Below are 15,173 nucleotides of genomic sequence, written 5' to 3' on the forward strand. Positions count from 1 at the left end.
ATGTTGCTTAGCAATTGCTAATTGCTAAGTTTTTGTTTGTTTTTTTTTTGCTTTTTTTCAAAATTTGAAAATACATATTTGTTTTGTCTTTGTAAATCAATCTAATTTCCAATTTCAACGCTATTTATTTAATTAACACAATTATCTATTTTTTCATTATATACATAAAACTTTTATTTTCCTCTTTCCGCCTAATTGTTTTGTTTTTCACGCTTAAACTTTTGTTTGTGCTGTCTGTTAGCGCCTCCTGCGCTCCACGCTTTGAGAGAAGCCTTCCAATATGACGTCACCAGCCATGCGAGACTCCGATTGGTCAGCCAGTATCGGGAAGTCATGAGCTGACCGTTGACAGCTCTCCGGTAAAGTAAGATGGTGTAACGTTGTTATCCAACGAATCAAGCCAACGGCTGTTTGCTGCGCTCCAACTTTGAGTGGTCCTCCTTGACGCTGTGGATAAAAGGTAAAGTTGGAAGTCGGTGGTATTTCGCTCTCTGTTAAACCGGCTGTCTAGTAGCTTAGCTTGCTAACTATCTGAACACTGGCTTAGCTAGTTCACCCGTTGTTCTACCGTCTGGATCCCCCACATCTCATCCGCTTAAAGTCGGTGGAGGTCTTGTTGCAAACAAACGCTGAATGGTTAGACTGTTTGCAAATTCGCAATTTAGAAAGAAAACTAATAGAGGTTGTAACCAACCTGTTAGCTTTACTTTAACCGAACAGAATTCTAAAATTATGGCCTATTGACGTCAATGTGGAGAAACTTTTAAGTCGTTTAGAAGAATCTCTGATGCTTTACTTTAAGGTTTTGCAAACATATCTTGTTTAATATAGACTCAGAAGTAGTTTAAACTGCGTAATTAGTTATCGAGTCTGTGGGGAAGTATTTGAAATAGAGGGTAAAGAGTTATACTGACTGAATTATTGATGGTTACTTTATTCTTGACGTTTGGAGCAGCTCAGTTCAGGACGGTTTCAGATTAATCATTATTAGCCTGGTCATGTTTGACTCGGGCTTCGTGAATGATTGATGTTCCCTGTCAGGTCACTTGCAGCCTGGCTGTCAAAGATGGACGGTGGACAAGAGGTGCGAACTGCTCCATTCTGCTGCTCCACCTGTGATGGAGGAGAGGTCCCGGGCCGCAGCCTGGTTCGACGCAACAAGAAGACCCGCAGTCTGAGCACTTCCTCGGCCACCAGCTACTCTGATTTCAGGTGAGTTTGGAGATGGAGATTTTTTTTTTTGTGAAACTCTGTTGTTTTGGAAATGTTTTTGAAACAGTCTTGTGACACAGTCCGAGTTACACCACCTCTGACATTTGAGTAATGTGTTGCATGAGTTCAGTTCCTTTATGGAAGCAGAAAATGTGAGGTGTGATGTGTCTGCTCGCTGCAGATGATGTAAGTGTTTTGTTTGTGTGTTTTAGCAACTGTTGATGAAGTTTCTTTCAAAGGGGAAGTCTCTGAGAAAACCACACGTTGGACCTGTTGAAATAAACTCCCACACATGCCTAACTTTATCCTCATTTGTGAAGGTGTGATTCGCTTTCAGTTTATCGGACTGTGGCTTGTAAAAAGAACCAAACACCAAGGACTTGGGCTTTCTTTGGACTGAGAGGTTTTAATGAGACTTTGATTCAAAGCATATCATGAAGACAGAATTTAAGACAAGCTCATCCCATCTTAACATGGTTTTAAATTGATTTTATAACTTGTTGATGCTTACCATAATACACCTAATGAACTTCTACTAACACCCAATATGTTAGTATTTTGAAAAAGTATATAAAAACAGATGATGAGCATTAATAATGGACTCTTTAAAGATCCAGGGTGGGATTGAAGTATATTTTGCTGGTAAACAGTGGGTGCTTCTTTTTTTTTTTTGCTTCTGCTCAAATACTGAAAAGGAGAATTTAACAAACTCTGTAGAGCCGCAGATGTGCTGCTAATTAACGTCTGGTCACTGTGAGCAACGTATTTTACGTTAATTTCTATTATTTTTGACATTAAGATACTAATTATTGCAGCCTGAAGAAGTGGTAAACAACAGGTGGTGATTTCATAGAATCAGACTAAGAGGATTTGTTGGCAGAGGGATGTGATTTAGTGTGAAGGCTGCATTTGCTCCCTCAAAGCTCAGTATCTCTGACCTTTCACCCCTAATACGCTTAGATTATTTCAACAAAGCCTAATACAAACGCAGTGTTGCAGGATTTTTCCACTCTTTTAAGAAAGCGACTTCGTCTTTGCTCATGATCAGCGGTGTAAATAAAAATGTCTGATGTGTTAATGGCTGTTAAAACGGCTGGGCTTATTTTATTATTACCTAATGACGTTTGTGTGGCTGCTACATGAGACAAAAGTGCTCATCAAAGATTTCACAATGCATTCCTGCACTTATTCAAGATTTGTGGAAAATCTAAACACAGAAAAGGCACCAGACTGATCGTTCGGGCCTCAGAAGTTGCAGAAGTTTGTTGTACAATGTGTAGAACTGACCCACAGTCCTAAAATCAGCCCAGTCTGACGCTGTGTTTCCACTTGTCTGAAAACCAACCTGTTTCAGTCTTCTTCTATCTTCAAATGAGCTGTATGCATGTTTGTCAGCTTCCCGTTTAAAACCAGAGTGTTTGTTGTTCTTACTTTCAGGAGGACTCAGTCACTTCATGGGCCGAGCCCCGTCACCACATTTGGCCCGAAGGCTTGCATGCTCCAGAACCCACATGCAGTGATGTAAGTTAGAAAGAAACATTTTTTAAAGCATCACTGGAGTGATTGTGTCCTTGGTTGTTGCTACAGTCATGAGATGGTGAACGAGATTAAAATGTTACAGTTATAAATAAGACTGTGTAACACCCCCCCCCCTCACACACACACACACACACATATCTTTATTTTCAGTTTGACACATATAAACAGAACAGAGAGAAGTCCATGTTTAGATACACCTTCACATATCATATTTTCATGCTCATAGTTGACTTTAGTTTTTAATGTCTCTTATACACAAATAGATAAATAATTCATCATTAAAGAACAATGAGACACTGAGAAAGAGCTCATGATGGTCATTAATAAAGGGTTAAAAACTATTTTATATTATATTATCAGATTATTGCCTGTTTTTTTTAAATGTTTTTAATTGACTGCACCTGCACCTGAGCTTCAGCTGGACTGCAGAATGCACCAGGAAGGTTTAGTGTCATTGAGAGGAGTCAGATGAGGTGGCTCGGGCATCTGGTTTGGATGCCCCCTGGACGCCTCCCTGGTGAGGAGTTCCAGGCACGTCCCACTGGGAGGAGACCCCGGGGAAGACCCAGGACACGTTGGAGAGACTATGTCTCTCGACTGGTTTAATCGGGTTTAATCACTCTGCATGTTTACGCTCAACTAGACTCAAATGTGCCTGGCTGTCCTATTTCTGCATCTTTTTGTAGAAACTGTAAAACGCAGTTTATAGTAATGCACCCAAATTACCAAAAAAGCCGCTCTCATTCATATATTTCTTAGATAGCTGAACGTATTGGACATTGTGACTGAAAATCAGTCATATAGATGTCATATATATATATTATTATTATACTATACAGACTGTCGCTCTGCTCTAATAAAATCCGGATTCTTATAACCGTAGCGTCATCAGACAAAATCACCATTCAGGTAGCTTAAAGACGATCTGCATGGTGAATTCAGCCATACTTACATGTACGAGGATCTCCCACAGAGAGCTAAGAGGCAGAGGTACTTGGGGAATTTTCTCGCTCGGTCCACAGCGGTCGCAGCATTCAACATATCTCAGTCAAAAGCTCGATTTCACTCCCAGGTAAAGCACCAAGATGAAGACGATGATCCCATTTAATGGCCAAGCTGAGCTGTAAGCATAGCTCGACTCATCTGCGCATGTAACTGACTGCGCATGAAGCAGGAGAGATCCATATAAGATGCTTATTTGGTAATCAGAGCGAGGGCATTTTAAAATAACTGGTTACAACCTTAAACATCCAGTATGTGAAAATTTAGAGAAAGCTGAAACCGTGCGTGCTAACTAACCACAACACTGCTATTCAAATCATGCAAATGTCAGTGTGAAGAAATGAACTTCCATAACTTCTCCTTTCTATAGTCTACAAAAAGTCTACAGATCATGTGTGCGTCGCATGCTCAGGTGACGTCATCTTTTTTAACACCATATTTGATCCCGAAGGGAGACATTTAAGGGAAACCCATTCCACTTCGGACCGTGAATCGGTTGATGTGTTTCCCAAACATTTACGGTGTACTTCTGCTAAACTGTCTGTTTCTGAGAACCCGTTCCACTTAGATTTCCCCAACATCCTCTTGTGTAATTTTCAGGTCTGAGAAAAAAAGGTGTTTTACACCATATGGCCATGCGTATATATAAAGGCTCCGCACTTAAGCTAACCGGAGTACGAATCAGAATCTGTCCATACGCACCGGACTCAATGTGCCTTGAGAGGGTTTTTCAGTGAATGTCTGATTTAAGACTTAATTAATTAAGAAGGTGAACGAGCAAACAAGAGAAATGTCAGCAGTGTCGGCCTTGCAGAGCCGGATGTGATGCAAAGTGTGTGTGTAAAGTATTTATCACCTAAATATGGGGAGCTTTCTAAACACTGCTCTTCTGACTTTAGTCAATAAAGTGCTCGTATCAAAGGACTGAGACAGCAGTCGAGCTTTAACCATAGCTTGTCTTAGCCGAAACGAGGACAATGACTGGAAATGACTTGTTCTGTTATGTAATTCAATATTCCAATGCAAAGTTCTTCTGTACTCGCAACAATTGTTTTTGCAGCACTCTGACGCACCTGACGTTGAGCTGTTTAGTTTTGTTTTAATTGTTGTAGAGCTGGTGTATTGGACTGTGACAAAGATAACACGGGTTATGTTTGCATTGTGAAAGGCTGTTGACGTTTGCTAGTCAGAACCTGGCCTGACTTTTGGCCCAGCGACACCTTAAATCACATAAGTGACTCCTTTCAAGCCGAAGCGTTTCAGGGATTAGCTTCTCAAAGCTGCTCGGCAGGTTAAAAGTAATAAAACCAGGCTCTCTTTGTTACAGTTGGGAGCTTACCATTTTGGGAAGACCAGTTTCCTCATATCAAGGTTTTGCGTGATAGGGTGCGGTTGTGATACCAGTCGAGGTATATGGGTATACAGTCTTGTTTTCACGGTTTTGTTTCGGGTGATAATTACGAGAGCACATTTACCATTAACAGGGAATGTCCACCTGTCAGCGCCTTGTTTTCCACCATTAATCACATCCTCAAATGGGACAAAACAGTTCACCAAATAGTGTTTTTAGAGCCACCCGTTCTCCGTGTTTTATCTTGTTTATTTGGTCTACCTCACAAATATCCCACCAAATCAGAAGTAGCACGCTGCATACCTGCCCCACGGCCACCGGGTTCATGTTAAAAAGGGAAAAGTGCGGCGTGAACGCGGCAGGTCTGTCCTGCTTCTGTCTGTAATCTGCATTACTAAGCTGCGAGGTGAAGGTAACCAGACAGGGTGGCATTGCACAATTTAGAGATTTAGATTTGATAATGAGAGATTTAAAAAAACAGTGCTCACTGTGGGAGTGACTGTACAGAGCGTGTTGTGTCACAGAAAAAGAATTGTTGATTGTAAAATCAGTGAAATGATAAGTAAGTTCCCACTATAATTAATGGAATAATGCTGCTGTAATACCAGGACGTATCTGAATGGTGCACATTCTTTGTATCAGGAGTTATGTTAATACCATGCGTAACGGTTACTGTGTTTGTACTTCAGCTGAAACCATCAATAAGTAACTTTCTTCACATTTTTTAAGAGAAGGTCGCTCTCTTTACTGTAACCTGACATCAGGAAGCTTCAGTCCATCCTGCTTTCTTCCCATAAAACCTAATCAGTTGTTTCCTACATTCTTACACACTGTGAATGAGATCATTCAGGTAAAACACCTTTGTGTTGTGATTAAAAGATACTGCTTTGAGAAACAGCTGTTGCTGTGTGAGTCACACCTGCCTACCCACTGGAGGGCCTTCCCTGAAGTGGGATGGGCGGGTTCAGCACAGCAGAGAGGGCGGGGCCAGAGATGTAGACCTTAAGATGAGAGAGCTTCAGCTCGGCTGCAGAATGCACCAGGAAGGTTTAGTGTTAAGTCCTCACTGGGACAAATATAGCCACAGTGAGTCCAGCTCTGTGGGCTGTCAGCTGATCCCAGGTCCTGACCACAGCGCGTGGAGAGGACTCTGTGCCTCGCTCTGCCTCTGAGACAGCCGGCGGTCGAATCTTAAGCGTGATGTGAGAAGAGAAGTCGGGGAAAACTTGCCATATTCAAGGGAGTTTTCAAAAGCAGAGAGAGCTGCTTTGTCTCAACGGGCCACCAAGACAGAGCCGCATTCTCCAGATTAGTCAGCCCGGAGCATCTTTTCGAAACGCCATGAAGTTTAACCAGTGCGTGCTGGAGGACTCTCCTGGGAGCCACGGCGAGAACAAAGTCTGGAAATGGTGAGAGAAGTCGTCCGTCCTGCCAGCAGGAGGACAAACGTATTTTAGGAGTGAGATGTTAACACCAGCTATTAGCTGATGTTCAGGAAGCTTCAGTGGGCTGATATTACACCGATGTAAGATCGGAGCTGGGCTTCATCAGTTTAAACGAAGAAGATAAACGTTTGTCCTTTTTCAAGGTTTTAAAGACATTGGAAGCTAAATGATAGAAGTTTAAGCTGAAGGGATGTGGATGCTTGCAGCCGGTGGGACATCAAGGGTTTGTTGTAGTGTAAAGACACTCTGCGTGCATGCATGTGTGTGTGTGTGTGTGTGTGTTATGACGGGCAGGCTGTGGCCTGGACAGCGCGGTGTTGTTGAATGAAAGGGGAAGGTCAGGGTGTGGATGCTTTGAGGTGGTCAGAGGAGCAACTGCCCGTGAATAGATCACAGCTTGTTGAAATGCTAACGAAGGTTTGCTTTTGTTACCCGTGAATCATACGAGAACAGGTCTGACCAGCTTCACTCTTAGATGTTCGTCTGCTCACGTTCTAGAGACCCACTTCACTTCACTTTGGAAATACCTTTCATTGGTATTGTTTGCTAACGGCAGTTATTATTTTTTTTTTAAGCTGTAGGTTGTGTGGCGTTCTGTGTGTGTGATTGCATGATGCTTTTTTTTTAAAAAGGAACAGGAAATGTCAAAATGATGCTTTTTTTTTTTTCAGGTTGAAGCATAGTCGCAATCGCATGGTGATGCCTTGTCATTAGCGTTAAAAACGGCAGCAGGGGGAAGGTTGGTAGTGCGATCACAGGGCAGTGAAAATAACCTCCTTCGAGTCATCAGTCCGAGCTTTGCAGTGTTCACACAACCCCAATAACACATTGAAGTCTTCACTTATGTTTTCCGAGCTATAAAATGGAGAAGTTGTCCGGAGTTGCTGTGAATTGTGGTCATTTCCTCAAATCTCCTCTTCTGTTTCAGTGACTTGTACCACAGCTTGAATCGAGGCTTAAAGCAGCACAGGTGACTGTGTAAAAGTCCGATACTGACTTGTTTCATATTCCTTCTTCTAAGAAGCTGAAATAGTTGTTGGGACTTGCCGTTCTACTTTATAAATTCACAAAGTGAATAAAATTGGGTGCATTTTTCATTGTGACGCCGTGGCAAAGACCATCAAATGACTGCTGAACTCAGATCCAGACAAAGTTGATCGCTGTTGACCTGTTGTGGCACCTGCAGTCATTCTCGTCGAGCCAACACAATAATCCATGAATCCTAACTTCCCTAAGTCTAATTATAGACTAAGACGTGGATGATTCAAAGCTGTAATCCTGAACTCTTGCATAATGGCTACAAAAATAAATGATTGTATTGGAACTAGAGTCGGCCTGCTGCACAGTCATGAATGATATGTATGACGGCGCTGTGGCCGGCGAAAGCCGCATCTAATGGTTGTAAACAGGCGCCGGGATTGTCGGTCATTGATTCGAACCCCCTTTGGCAGTTTCCAGTTTTAACTCGTGCCCTTTCTTCCTTCTTTTCAGATTAGTTTAAGTTTGCATAAAGTTGGTTTAGTAATTTTTATATAACTCTTCAGCTTTGTGCACAGGCGCTTCCTGAAAGGTTGCTTTTCCTCCGAAAACTCTGCTTCACAATCGGTGGTTGAGTAAAAAAAGTGAAGAACCTGCAGACGGCATGTGGGGCAGCAGAGCTAGACCTTAAGCTGATGTAACTAATTGGATCAGGACTAAGCTGTCTTGGTTATGATGAACAGGATGAATCCTCAGTTAGTTATATCAGCTCAGGTTTAAGACCCGAGCCCCACGTAGACTTGGTTTATGCAAGCTGTTGCTGTGTTCTCCCGTCCTGAAGTCCTGTCTGTACGTTCAGGCACATTCAGGACCCCGCCAGCCAGAGACTGACGTGGAACAAGCCGCCAAAAAGTGTCCTTGTCATTAAGAAGATCCGAGATGCCAGTCTGCTTCAGCCTTTCAAAGAGCTCTGCATTTTCCTCACCGAGGTACGTCCACACCGAAGCCTGCAGGGTTCAACATGAACCGTGTCGTGGACCCCGGCAGCCCCTCATCCACGTGAATTAGTCTCTAAAGTGTGCGTCTTTGTTGCAGGTGAAAAACATGATGGTTTATGTGGAGAAGAAGGTTCTGGACGACCCAGCTATCTCAGGCGATGAAAACTTTGGGGCCGTTACTAAGAAATTCTGCACTTTCAGAGAAGGTATGACCACTACGACGACGCCACTGCACACAGCTCTTCCGTTAAAAAGAAAGAAAGCGCGAGAGTTTTACTGTCTTTATATTTCTCAGACCTCGATGACCTCTCTAATCGCATCGACTTTATCATCTGTCTTGGTGGAGACGGAACCTTGTTGTACGCGTCTTCGCTCTTCCAGGTATTCAGCAAGTCGGTGTAACTTTAAAAAGATCCCCTGAGGGATTTTACCGCCCACAAGACAACAATCTCCTCCTTCCTTTGTTTTAATATGATTATAGGAGAGCGTTCCACCAGTTATGGCCTTCCACCTGGGTTCCCTGGGCTTTCTGACACCTTTCAAATTCGACTCCTACCAGTCTCAGCTCACCCAAATTATTGAAGGTACTGAATGTTCTAACCTGTCAGTGGGCTTCAGGCAAATATTCTGCAGTACAGGTTTAACCTAGATATGTATACTGTGTTTTCTTTAGGTAACGCTGCCATCATCCTGCGAAGTCGCTTGAAAGTCCAGGTGTTTAAGGAGAACTGGGAGAAGAAGGACGGCATGGATGAAAAGGGTATCATCCAGACCAACCGGGACGTTGAAAGTAGCCACAAAGCCATGCAGTATCAGGTAATCACACCCGCCTGCCACAGTCTGAGTTGCTGGGTTCGATTCCTCTCTGCAGCTTTATTCTTGAAGTAAGCTCAGTCTGCAGCTCAGGCTGTAAGTGGGTCAAAATAGCTTGAATGTTTATCGTCATGACTCAGCCGTCTTCCCTCTCATGCCTGTGGGCATTTGAACTTGTTGTTGAGGAACAACATGAACACAGGATGGCGTCAGCGAAATGTCGCTCGAGCTGCACGTGTGAGGATTGCAGAGCTCGATGGGAATTTCAGTCTGAATCCTGGGGTGACGTCATCATTTGGACCAAAGTTGTTTTCGCTCTGTGTGCTTCAGGTACTGAATGAAGTGGTGGTGGACAGAGGCTCCTCCCCCTATCTTTCCAACGTCGACCTCTACCTGGATGGACACCCCATCACCACAGTGCAGGGAGACGGTGAGTGGGCACGACTTGCTGTCCCTGAACTCCGGGTGGAGCAGAGTTTAGACTCTCTGGCAGGTCTTCATCTCTGCATTTTGTGTGTTTGAGAGGGCGACGGTTCATAATGACAGAATATACTTTTATCACACTCAAAAGTGTGTCTTGTGGTGTACTGGAGTGTCTTTGAAACGGTGTCCCCTCAGGTTTGATCGTGTCCACGCCGACAGGCAGCACCGCGTACGCAGTGGCTGCAGGAGCTTCCATGATCCATCCCAACGTGCCGGCCATCATGATCACCCCCATCTGCCCACACTCGCTGTCCTTCAGACCCATCGTGGTGCCTGCCGGGGTGGAGCTTAAGGTAATTTCACTGGCTCCGGAACTCCAGGCGTGTTCCAAACATGCTGTTTGTGGTTTTCTTTGTCTGCTTTCTCGGATCAGCCGTCTCACCCAAGAGCTCATAGCGACCTTCCTTCCCTCCGCCCGTCGACTCAAACAGTCATTACTATGTCCAAAAGGATGGCAAAAGTTATGGATTCCACACTTGTAGGATGTTCATTCAGCTATGTAAAGAATAAATAATTAACTTTATAACTTAGAACAGTTTTTATTGTCATAGTTGATCATTCTGGAATTTTAAGACATGCCTCAAATATTTTAATAAAATTGTTAGAACATTTTGCTCTGTTTTCCCAGTTGAAGTATAAGAAAAAATGCCTCGTTTCTAAAACAAATACAGGATACACAGAATATCATCTGAATGCTTGCAGACCTTAATGAACTGTTGCACACGGCAGGAAACATGAGAATAAGAGAGCCGTCAGTGGAAATGACAGAACGGATTCTAGAACTCCTTCCAAAAGGTTGTTTACTCCTGAGAGTGGCGGCTAAAGATGTTTGCTGTTCCCAGTCAGCTGGAGCTAACATTTGGAGCAAGTGCAAACAAAACGAGAGCGTTTTTAAAGGGGAAACAGCCCAGTGCCACCAAACACTTATGGTAGAAGTTGGAGAAAAAACATCCTCTAAGTGTGGTGATTCCATCATTTTAGCCAAAAGTTCGTTTAGGAAAAAAGTTTAATTCATGAGTTTTACTCAAAGGTTATTTTCAAGCAGTGTTTCCTTGTTGTTCCCCAGATAATGCTGTCACGTGATGCCAGAAACACGGCCTGGGTGTCGTTTGATGGAAGGAGGAGACAAGAGATCTGCCACGGAGATAGGTTAGTCCTCGTGCTGGGCTGGTGAACACGGAGACAGTGAAGGTTGCAGCAGCTGACGGATGGATTAGTTAACGCTTTCAGCAACTCCGACTGGTTTCCTTATGAAACCTTCCAACCTCTGAGTCTGATCAACGCCTTCCTTTGTCTAATTCACCCAGGCTTCACTACCTTCCTGGTTCTTGTAAAGAGCTGTCAGTGTTTTTCAATAAGGAAAAGCCAGTGTTGCTTCAGAGGGAGATCGAATCGTTTCACTGTATCTGATGTCAGCAGCTTCTCTCTTTTGTTCTTTTGATTGCAAAAGCCTGGACTTTCCTCATTCTTCTTACATTCCTTGTGAGACGATATCTTTCTCATTTTGTCCTCTCCGCCCTTGTTCCAGCATTACCATCACCACTTCCTGCTTCCCGGTTCCCTCCATCTGTTTCCGCGACCCGGTGAACGACTGGTTCGAGAGCCTGGCCCAGTGCCTGCACTGGAACGTGCGGAAGAAGCAGAACCACTTCGGCTCGGAGGACGAGGAGTTCTGAGGCAGCCGGCGGGAGACTCCTGGCTTGAACCCGACCGTCCTGTCTCCTTCTTTTGATCTTTTAAGGCAAGAAGGGTTTTTACCAAACTCCAGTCAAAACTGTGTCTGTCCATGTTGCCTTTCACGCTCAGTGAAATGATTGTACGGAGAGTTGCTCTTCCATGTTGTAGTGGAATGATTATGTGAGGATAAGAGGCCAGCTTTGACCCCCCCCCACCCCACCCCAACATATTAAATACTTTATATATTTTTAAAAAATAAGCATATGAGCTACACTGGTGACACCGACATCATCTTAAAGTGTCAAGAAAACAGTCTTTCTCTCTTTTAAAAGTACATAAGCTGAAACGTTTCTATATCTAAACAAGAAATGAGGGTGGAAGCATTAAAGAGGAACCTGTGAAATCCGCCACGATGTTTCACATGACATGTCAAGACGGCGGATTTGACCCCATTTCTCAGCCTCCAAAAACACAGATTCGTGGATGAGGGAACAGCAACACTTGAGTTGATCTGGAGCCAAACTGCACAAAGTTCAGGCGCCGATATCGATGGGTGTCATCAGGTTTGTTTTGGCACCTTTTTTCTTTTTTTTAAATTTGAAACTACAAATATCTAACTCCAGTTTATGTTTAACGTTTACGCTTTAGGTGCATCCAGGGGCCCAACTTTACAGCCTGTGCCTTAAACATTTGCATCAGTAATGTTATCTTTGAGCTTGAGTAGTTTTTGTCTTTTTAACCACACAGATGTGGCTTTGAATGTGTCCCGTTTGCAGAACTTTAACACTTGATTGAGCAAAATGTTGCATATCTACGTTCAGCTGTGGGGCGGAATGAATTACACGCAAAGAGACAACTTTTTACGGTCTGGTTTTAAAGATGTCCTTCAAGCGATAGCCAAATTTATTTTTTTTTTAAAGCACATTTTTAGACCAACGTCTGTGGGCTGCGGGTGGTGTCGTGTGTGAATGTTGAGGCATCGTTACGGGCTTTGTTGCATTTCCTCCACATGTCTGCCGCCCGTGCTGTAAGCTTAAAGGTGACCTACCTCACAGGTCTGTTGGTGCACAGCGTCCAGATTTGAATGTGTCTAAACGGGCTCGACAGATCACGATGGAGTAAAAACACGACCAGTGTCGTCACCTGTTGGAATCCTTAGTCCAACTGAGCTCTTAAAAGCAATCCCCCCCACCCCCCCACCCACCCGAGTATGTATATAAATGAGTGCACATGTTTATTAACTGGTTTTAATGTATTATGTTATTGAAAATAAATCTATTTGGTATTTTTATAAATGAATAAGATTGTTAGTTGTTTATTCTTTTTGTTGATGAGGAAAAGTCAGCCTGGCGTTGAACATAGGAACAGGGAAGTTCTTTCAAACAGAGCTGAAGCCCATAAGAAATGCATTCCAAGACAAAAGGATGTCTCAGTTTTCAGGAAAGTTTACTGGTTTATTACCAGCGTTGCTCTGAACTATTTTCCAATATTGTAAACCAACTCTGTGAAAGAAACAAAGTCCAACTTCTCTTCTATGAAGCTTTACTGCCCTCTCAAAGTGCTTATCACCTTTGTAACTCTGAAAGCCTGTAACTCTTTTGTATGATCAAGTTTATTAATGTGTCTAATTCGCTGTTTTACTTGAATAAACAGAAGGTTGAAGCAGGATGTGTCTCCCCCCCGTTTGATCAATGTGACTCACTCCCGATTTCAGCCCATGAATAAATGTTTGCTTCAGGTTGCATCGATTGTAGATGTGACATACAGCTTACCTGATTGGAACACCTGAGGTGTTTTAAAAACAGTGTAAAGGTGGTACAGCCTCGAGCAGCTGGGGGCTGGGAGGACAGGAAAGAGGGGACAACATGCACCGCAACACCAGACCTTTACCATATATGGAGAGTAAAGACTGCAGAGTCAGGAAAGGTGCATCATGGGACGTCCCCCAGCAGTCTAGGCCTAAAGCAGCATGACTCGGATGTTTCAGGGTCAGCTGAACCATCCTGAACTATAAAATGTATCAAATAGGAAAATAGTTGAAGTCTTAAAGCTAATCTTTAAGTTACAGTCGGTGTCTGCTTCCTGAACCCAAACTGGCAGCTCAGAGGGTCCTGATAACTGAACACTCTGCCTCCTATTCTACTTTTAGAGACTCTGGGAACCACAAGTAAACCTTCAGTCTGAGAACAAAGTGCTCTGTTGGGAAAATATCTAACTACGAGATCTTTAAGGTACAAATATACATACTTTCTGAGGAAAAACTGTCCAACAGAAGCTGTTGCTGAGTGTGTGATGAGCCATAACATGCATCCATACTTAAATATGAACATAAACATATTTGCTGGTTTCCTTTTGAAATGATTGAAAAACAACTCAAGGAGGCAGTATGGTTTTAATGCTTTATTTAGAATACTGAATAAAAAAAATATGTGGATGCATTAAAGTGCAGCCGAAAGTTCAGTAGAAGAAATCTGTCAACAGCACACTAACGTGTGGCATTAGATTCATATATTATAGTGCAAGTTAGAGTAAGAGTACAAATAACATCCCTTGAAAATCTAGCACATAAAAGGCATTCAATGAAAGTTTATAGTGAACAAAACAGACCAGTGCAACAACATGATGAGAAAAATCATTCTGCATCTTGTAAACAGAAACGCTGATTAAGCCAAAAATAAATTCTCTACAATGAAAGAAATGTTAGAAGAACTAAATGTATAAATAAAATGCTTGGTAAGATGTTTTGGTGGAATTAATGCTGATTTAAAAAAAAAAAAAAACAAGTGTGTCCAAGTCCCGCCACAGATTTAAAGCTTCCACTCGGCCCTCGACACGCAGCTGTGCCCTTGATCCACAACCGCTTGGTGCTGCATCACCTGCTGGATGCAAACACTAAAACAAAAATGACCAGAAAACAAAATAAAGGTCAGGCTGTGACGGTAATATTTTGGTGTGCTCATGCTTTCTAGACAAAATTGTCTCCTGGTGATGTACCACACAGTGGACTCACTTCTCTCTCTCAGGCCTTGTCCAAAGTTGTGCACCAGTCTGATGAGGCCCCAGAACAAAACCACTTTGATCAGCAGTGAAATCAAAGCTCCGGTAACAGCAGCTGCCTCCAGGGTGTACGTGTTGTCATGGAACCATTTTTCCACCACCTGTAATGACAAAGAATATGTGTTTTCCAGCAGGAATCCACGTCTCTATGCGCAGCTTGTCTGGATTAGTGAGCGTCAACGTGAAATGGGGTTTTTCATATCACAATGAATCATTGTGCTGCATAAGCTGCGGTTTGAACGAATAAATGAACATGATGAAAAGATGTTCATGTGGCCTTTATTTCAATATAAGAGCCGGTACTCAAAAATGTGTAAATCACTTTTAATAAAGTGCTAAGCTTTAAGTACTTTGACGTAGAGTCGTGTGAAAAAGACAGCGCACCCTCTTTATATTGTATGGTTCTCGTGTATGTATGTATGTATATGTTTTCGTGTGCACACATGCATGCATATATGTGTTTTTGTGCATGTATGTATGTATGTGTTTTCGAAAACAAACACATACATGCACGAAAACACATACATACAAACACGCACGAAAACACATACATACATACATACACGCACGAAAACACATACATACATACATACACGCACGAAAACACATACATACATA

General features: G+C 42.8%; 2 protein-coding genes across 3 annotated transcripts in view; one reads left to right on the forward strand and one right to left on the reverse strand.

Annotated features, from left to right (window-relative positions):
• The first annotated feature begins 312 nt into the window (after window positions 1–312).
• nadka (NAD kinase a) lies at window positions 313–13,164 on the forward strand. 2 transcript variants are annotated; one of them, XM_072366604.1, is made up of 12 exons: window positions 313–460; window positions 1,042–1,212; window positions 2,650–2,733; window positions 8,387–8,516; window positions 8,623–8,731; window positions 8,821–8,906; window positions 9,007–9,109; window positions 9,199–9,341; window positions 9,669–9,768; window positions 9,957–10,114; window positions 10,888–10,970; window positions 11,350–13,164. In XM_072366604.1, exons 2-12 carry the CDS (start codon window positions 1,067–1,069, stop codon window positions 11,495–11,497), a joined length of 1,290 nt encoding a protein of 429 aa, XP_072222705.1. In that variant the 5' UTR covers window positions 313–460; window positions 1,042–1,066; the 3' UTR covers window positions 11,498–13,164. The 2 variants fall into 2 exon arrangements, with proteins under 2 accessions (XP_072222705.1, XP_072222706.1); XM_072366605.1 differs by lacking the exons at window positions 313–460; window positions 1,042–1,212; window positions 2,650–2,733 and adding an exon at window positions 6,097–6,513.
• A 721-nt stretch (window positions 13,165–13,885) lies between these two features.
• Window positions 13,886–15,173, reverse strand: part of LOC140271352 (uncharacterized) — a 28,744-nt gene continuing 27,456 nt past the window's right edge. Inside the window, exons 9-10 of the mRNA XM_072366523.1 lie at window positions 14,509–14,656; window positions 13,886–14,390 (exon numbers count right to left, since the gene is read on the reverse strand). Of these exons, the coding sequence (XP_072222624.1) occupies window positions 14,371–14,390; window positions 14,509–14,656 (168 nt within the window). The 3' untranslated portion in view covers window positions 13,886–14,370. The remainder of the gene's footprint in view (window positions 14,391–14,508; window positions 14,657–15,173) is intronic.

The sequence above is a fragment of the Leuresthes tenuis genome, unplaced genomic scaffold (assembly GCF_036924035.1).
Source record: "Leuresthes tenuis unplaced genomic scaffold, fLeuTen1.0.hap1 SCAF_16, whole genome shotgun sequence".
NCBI lineage: Eukaryota > Metazoa > Chordata > Actinopteri > Atheriniformes > Atherinopsidae > Leuresthes > Leuresthes tenuis.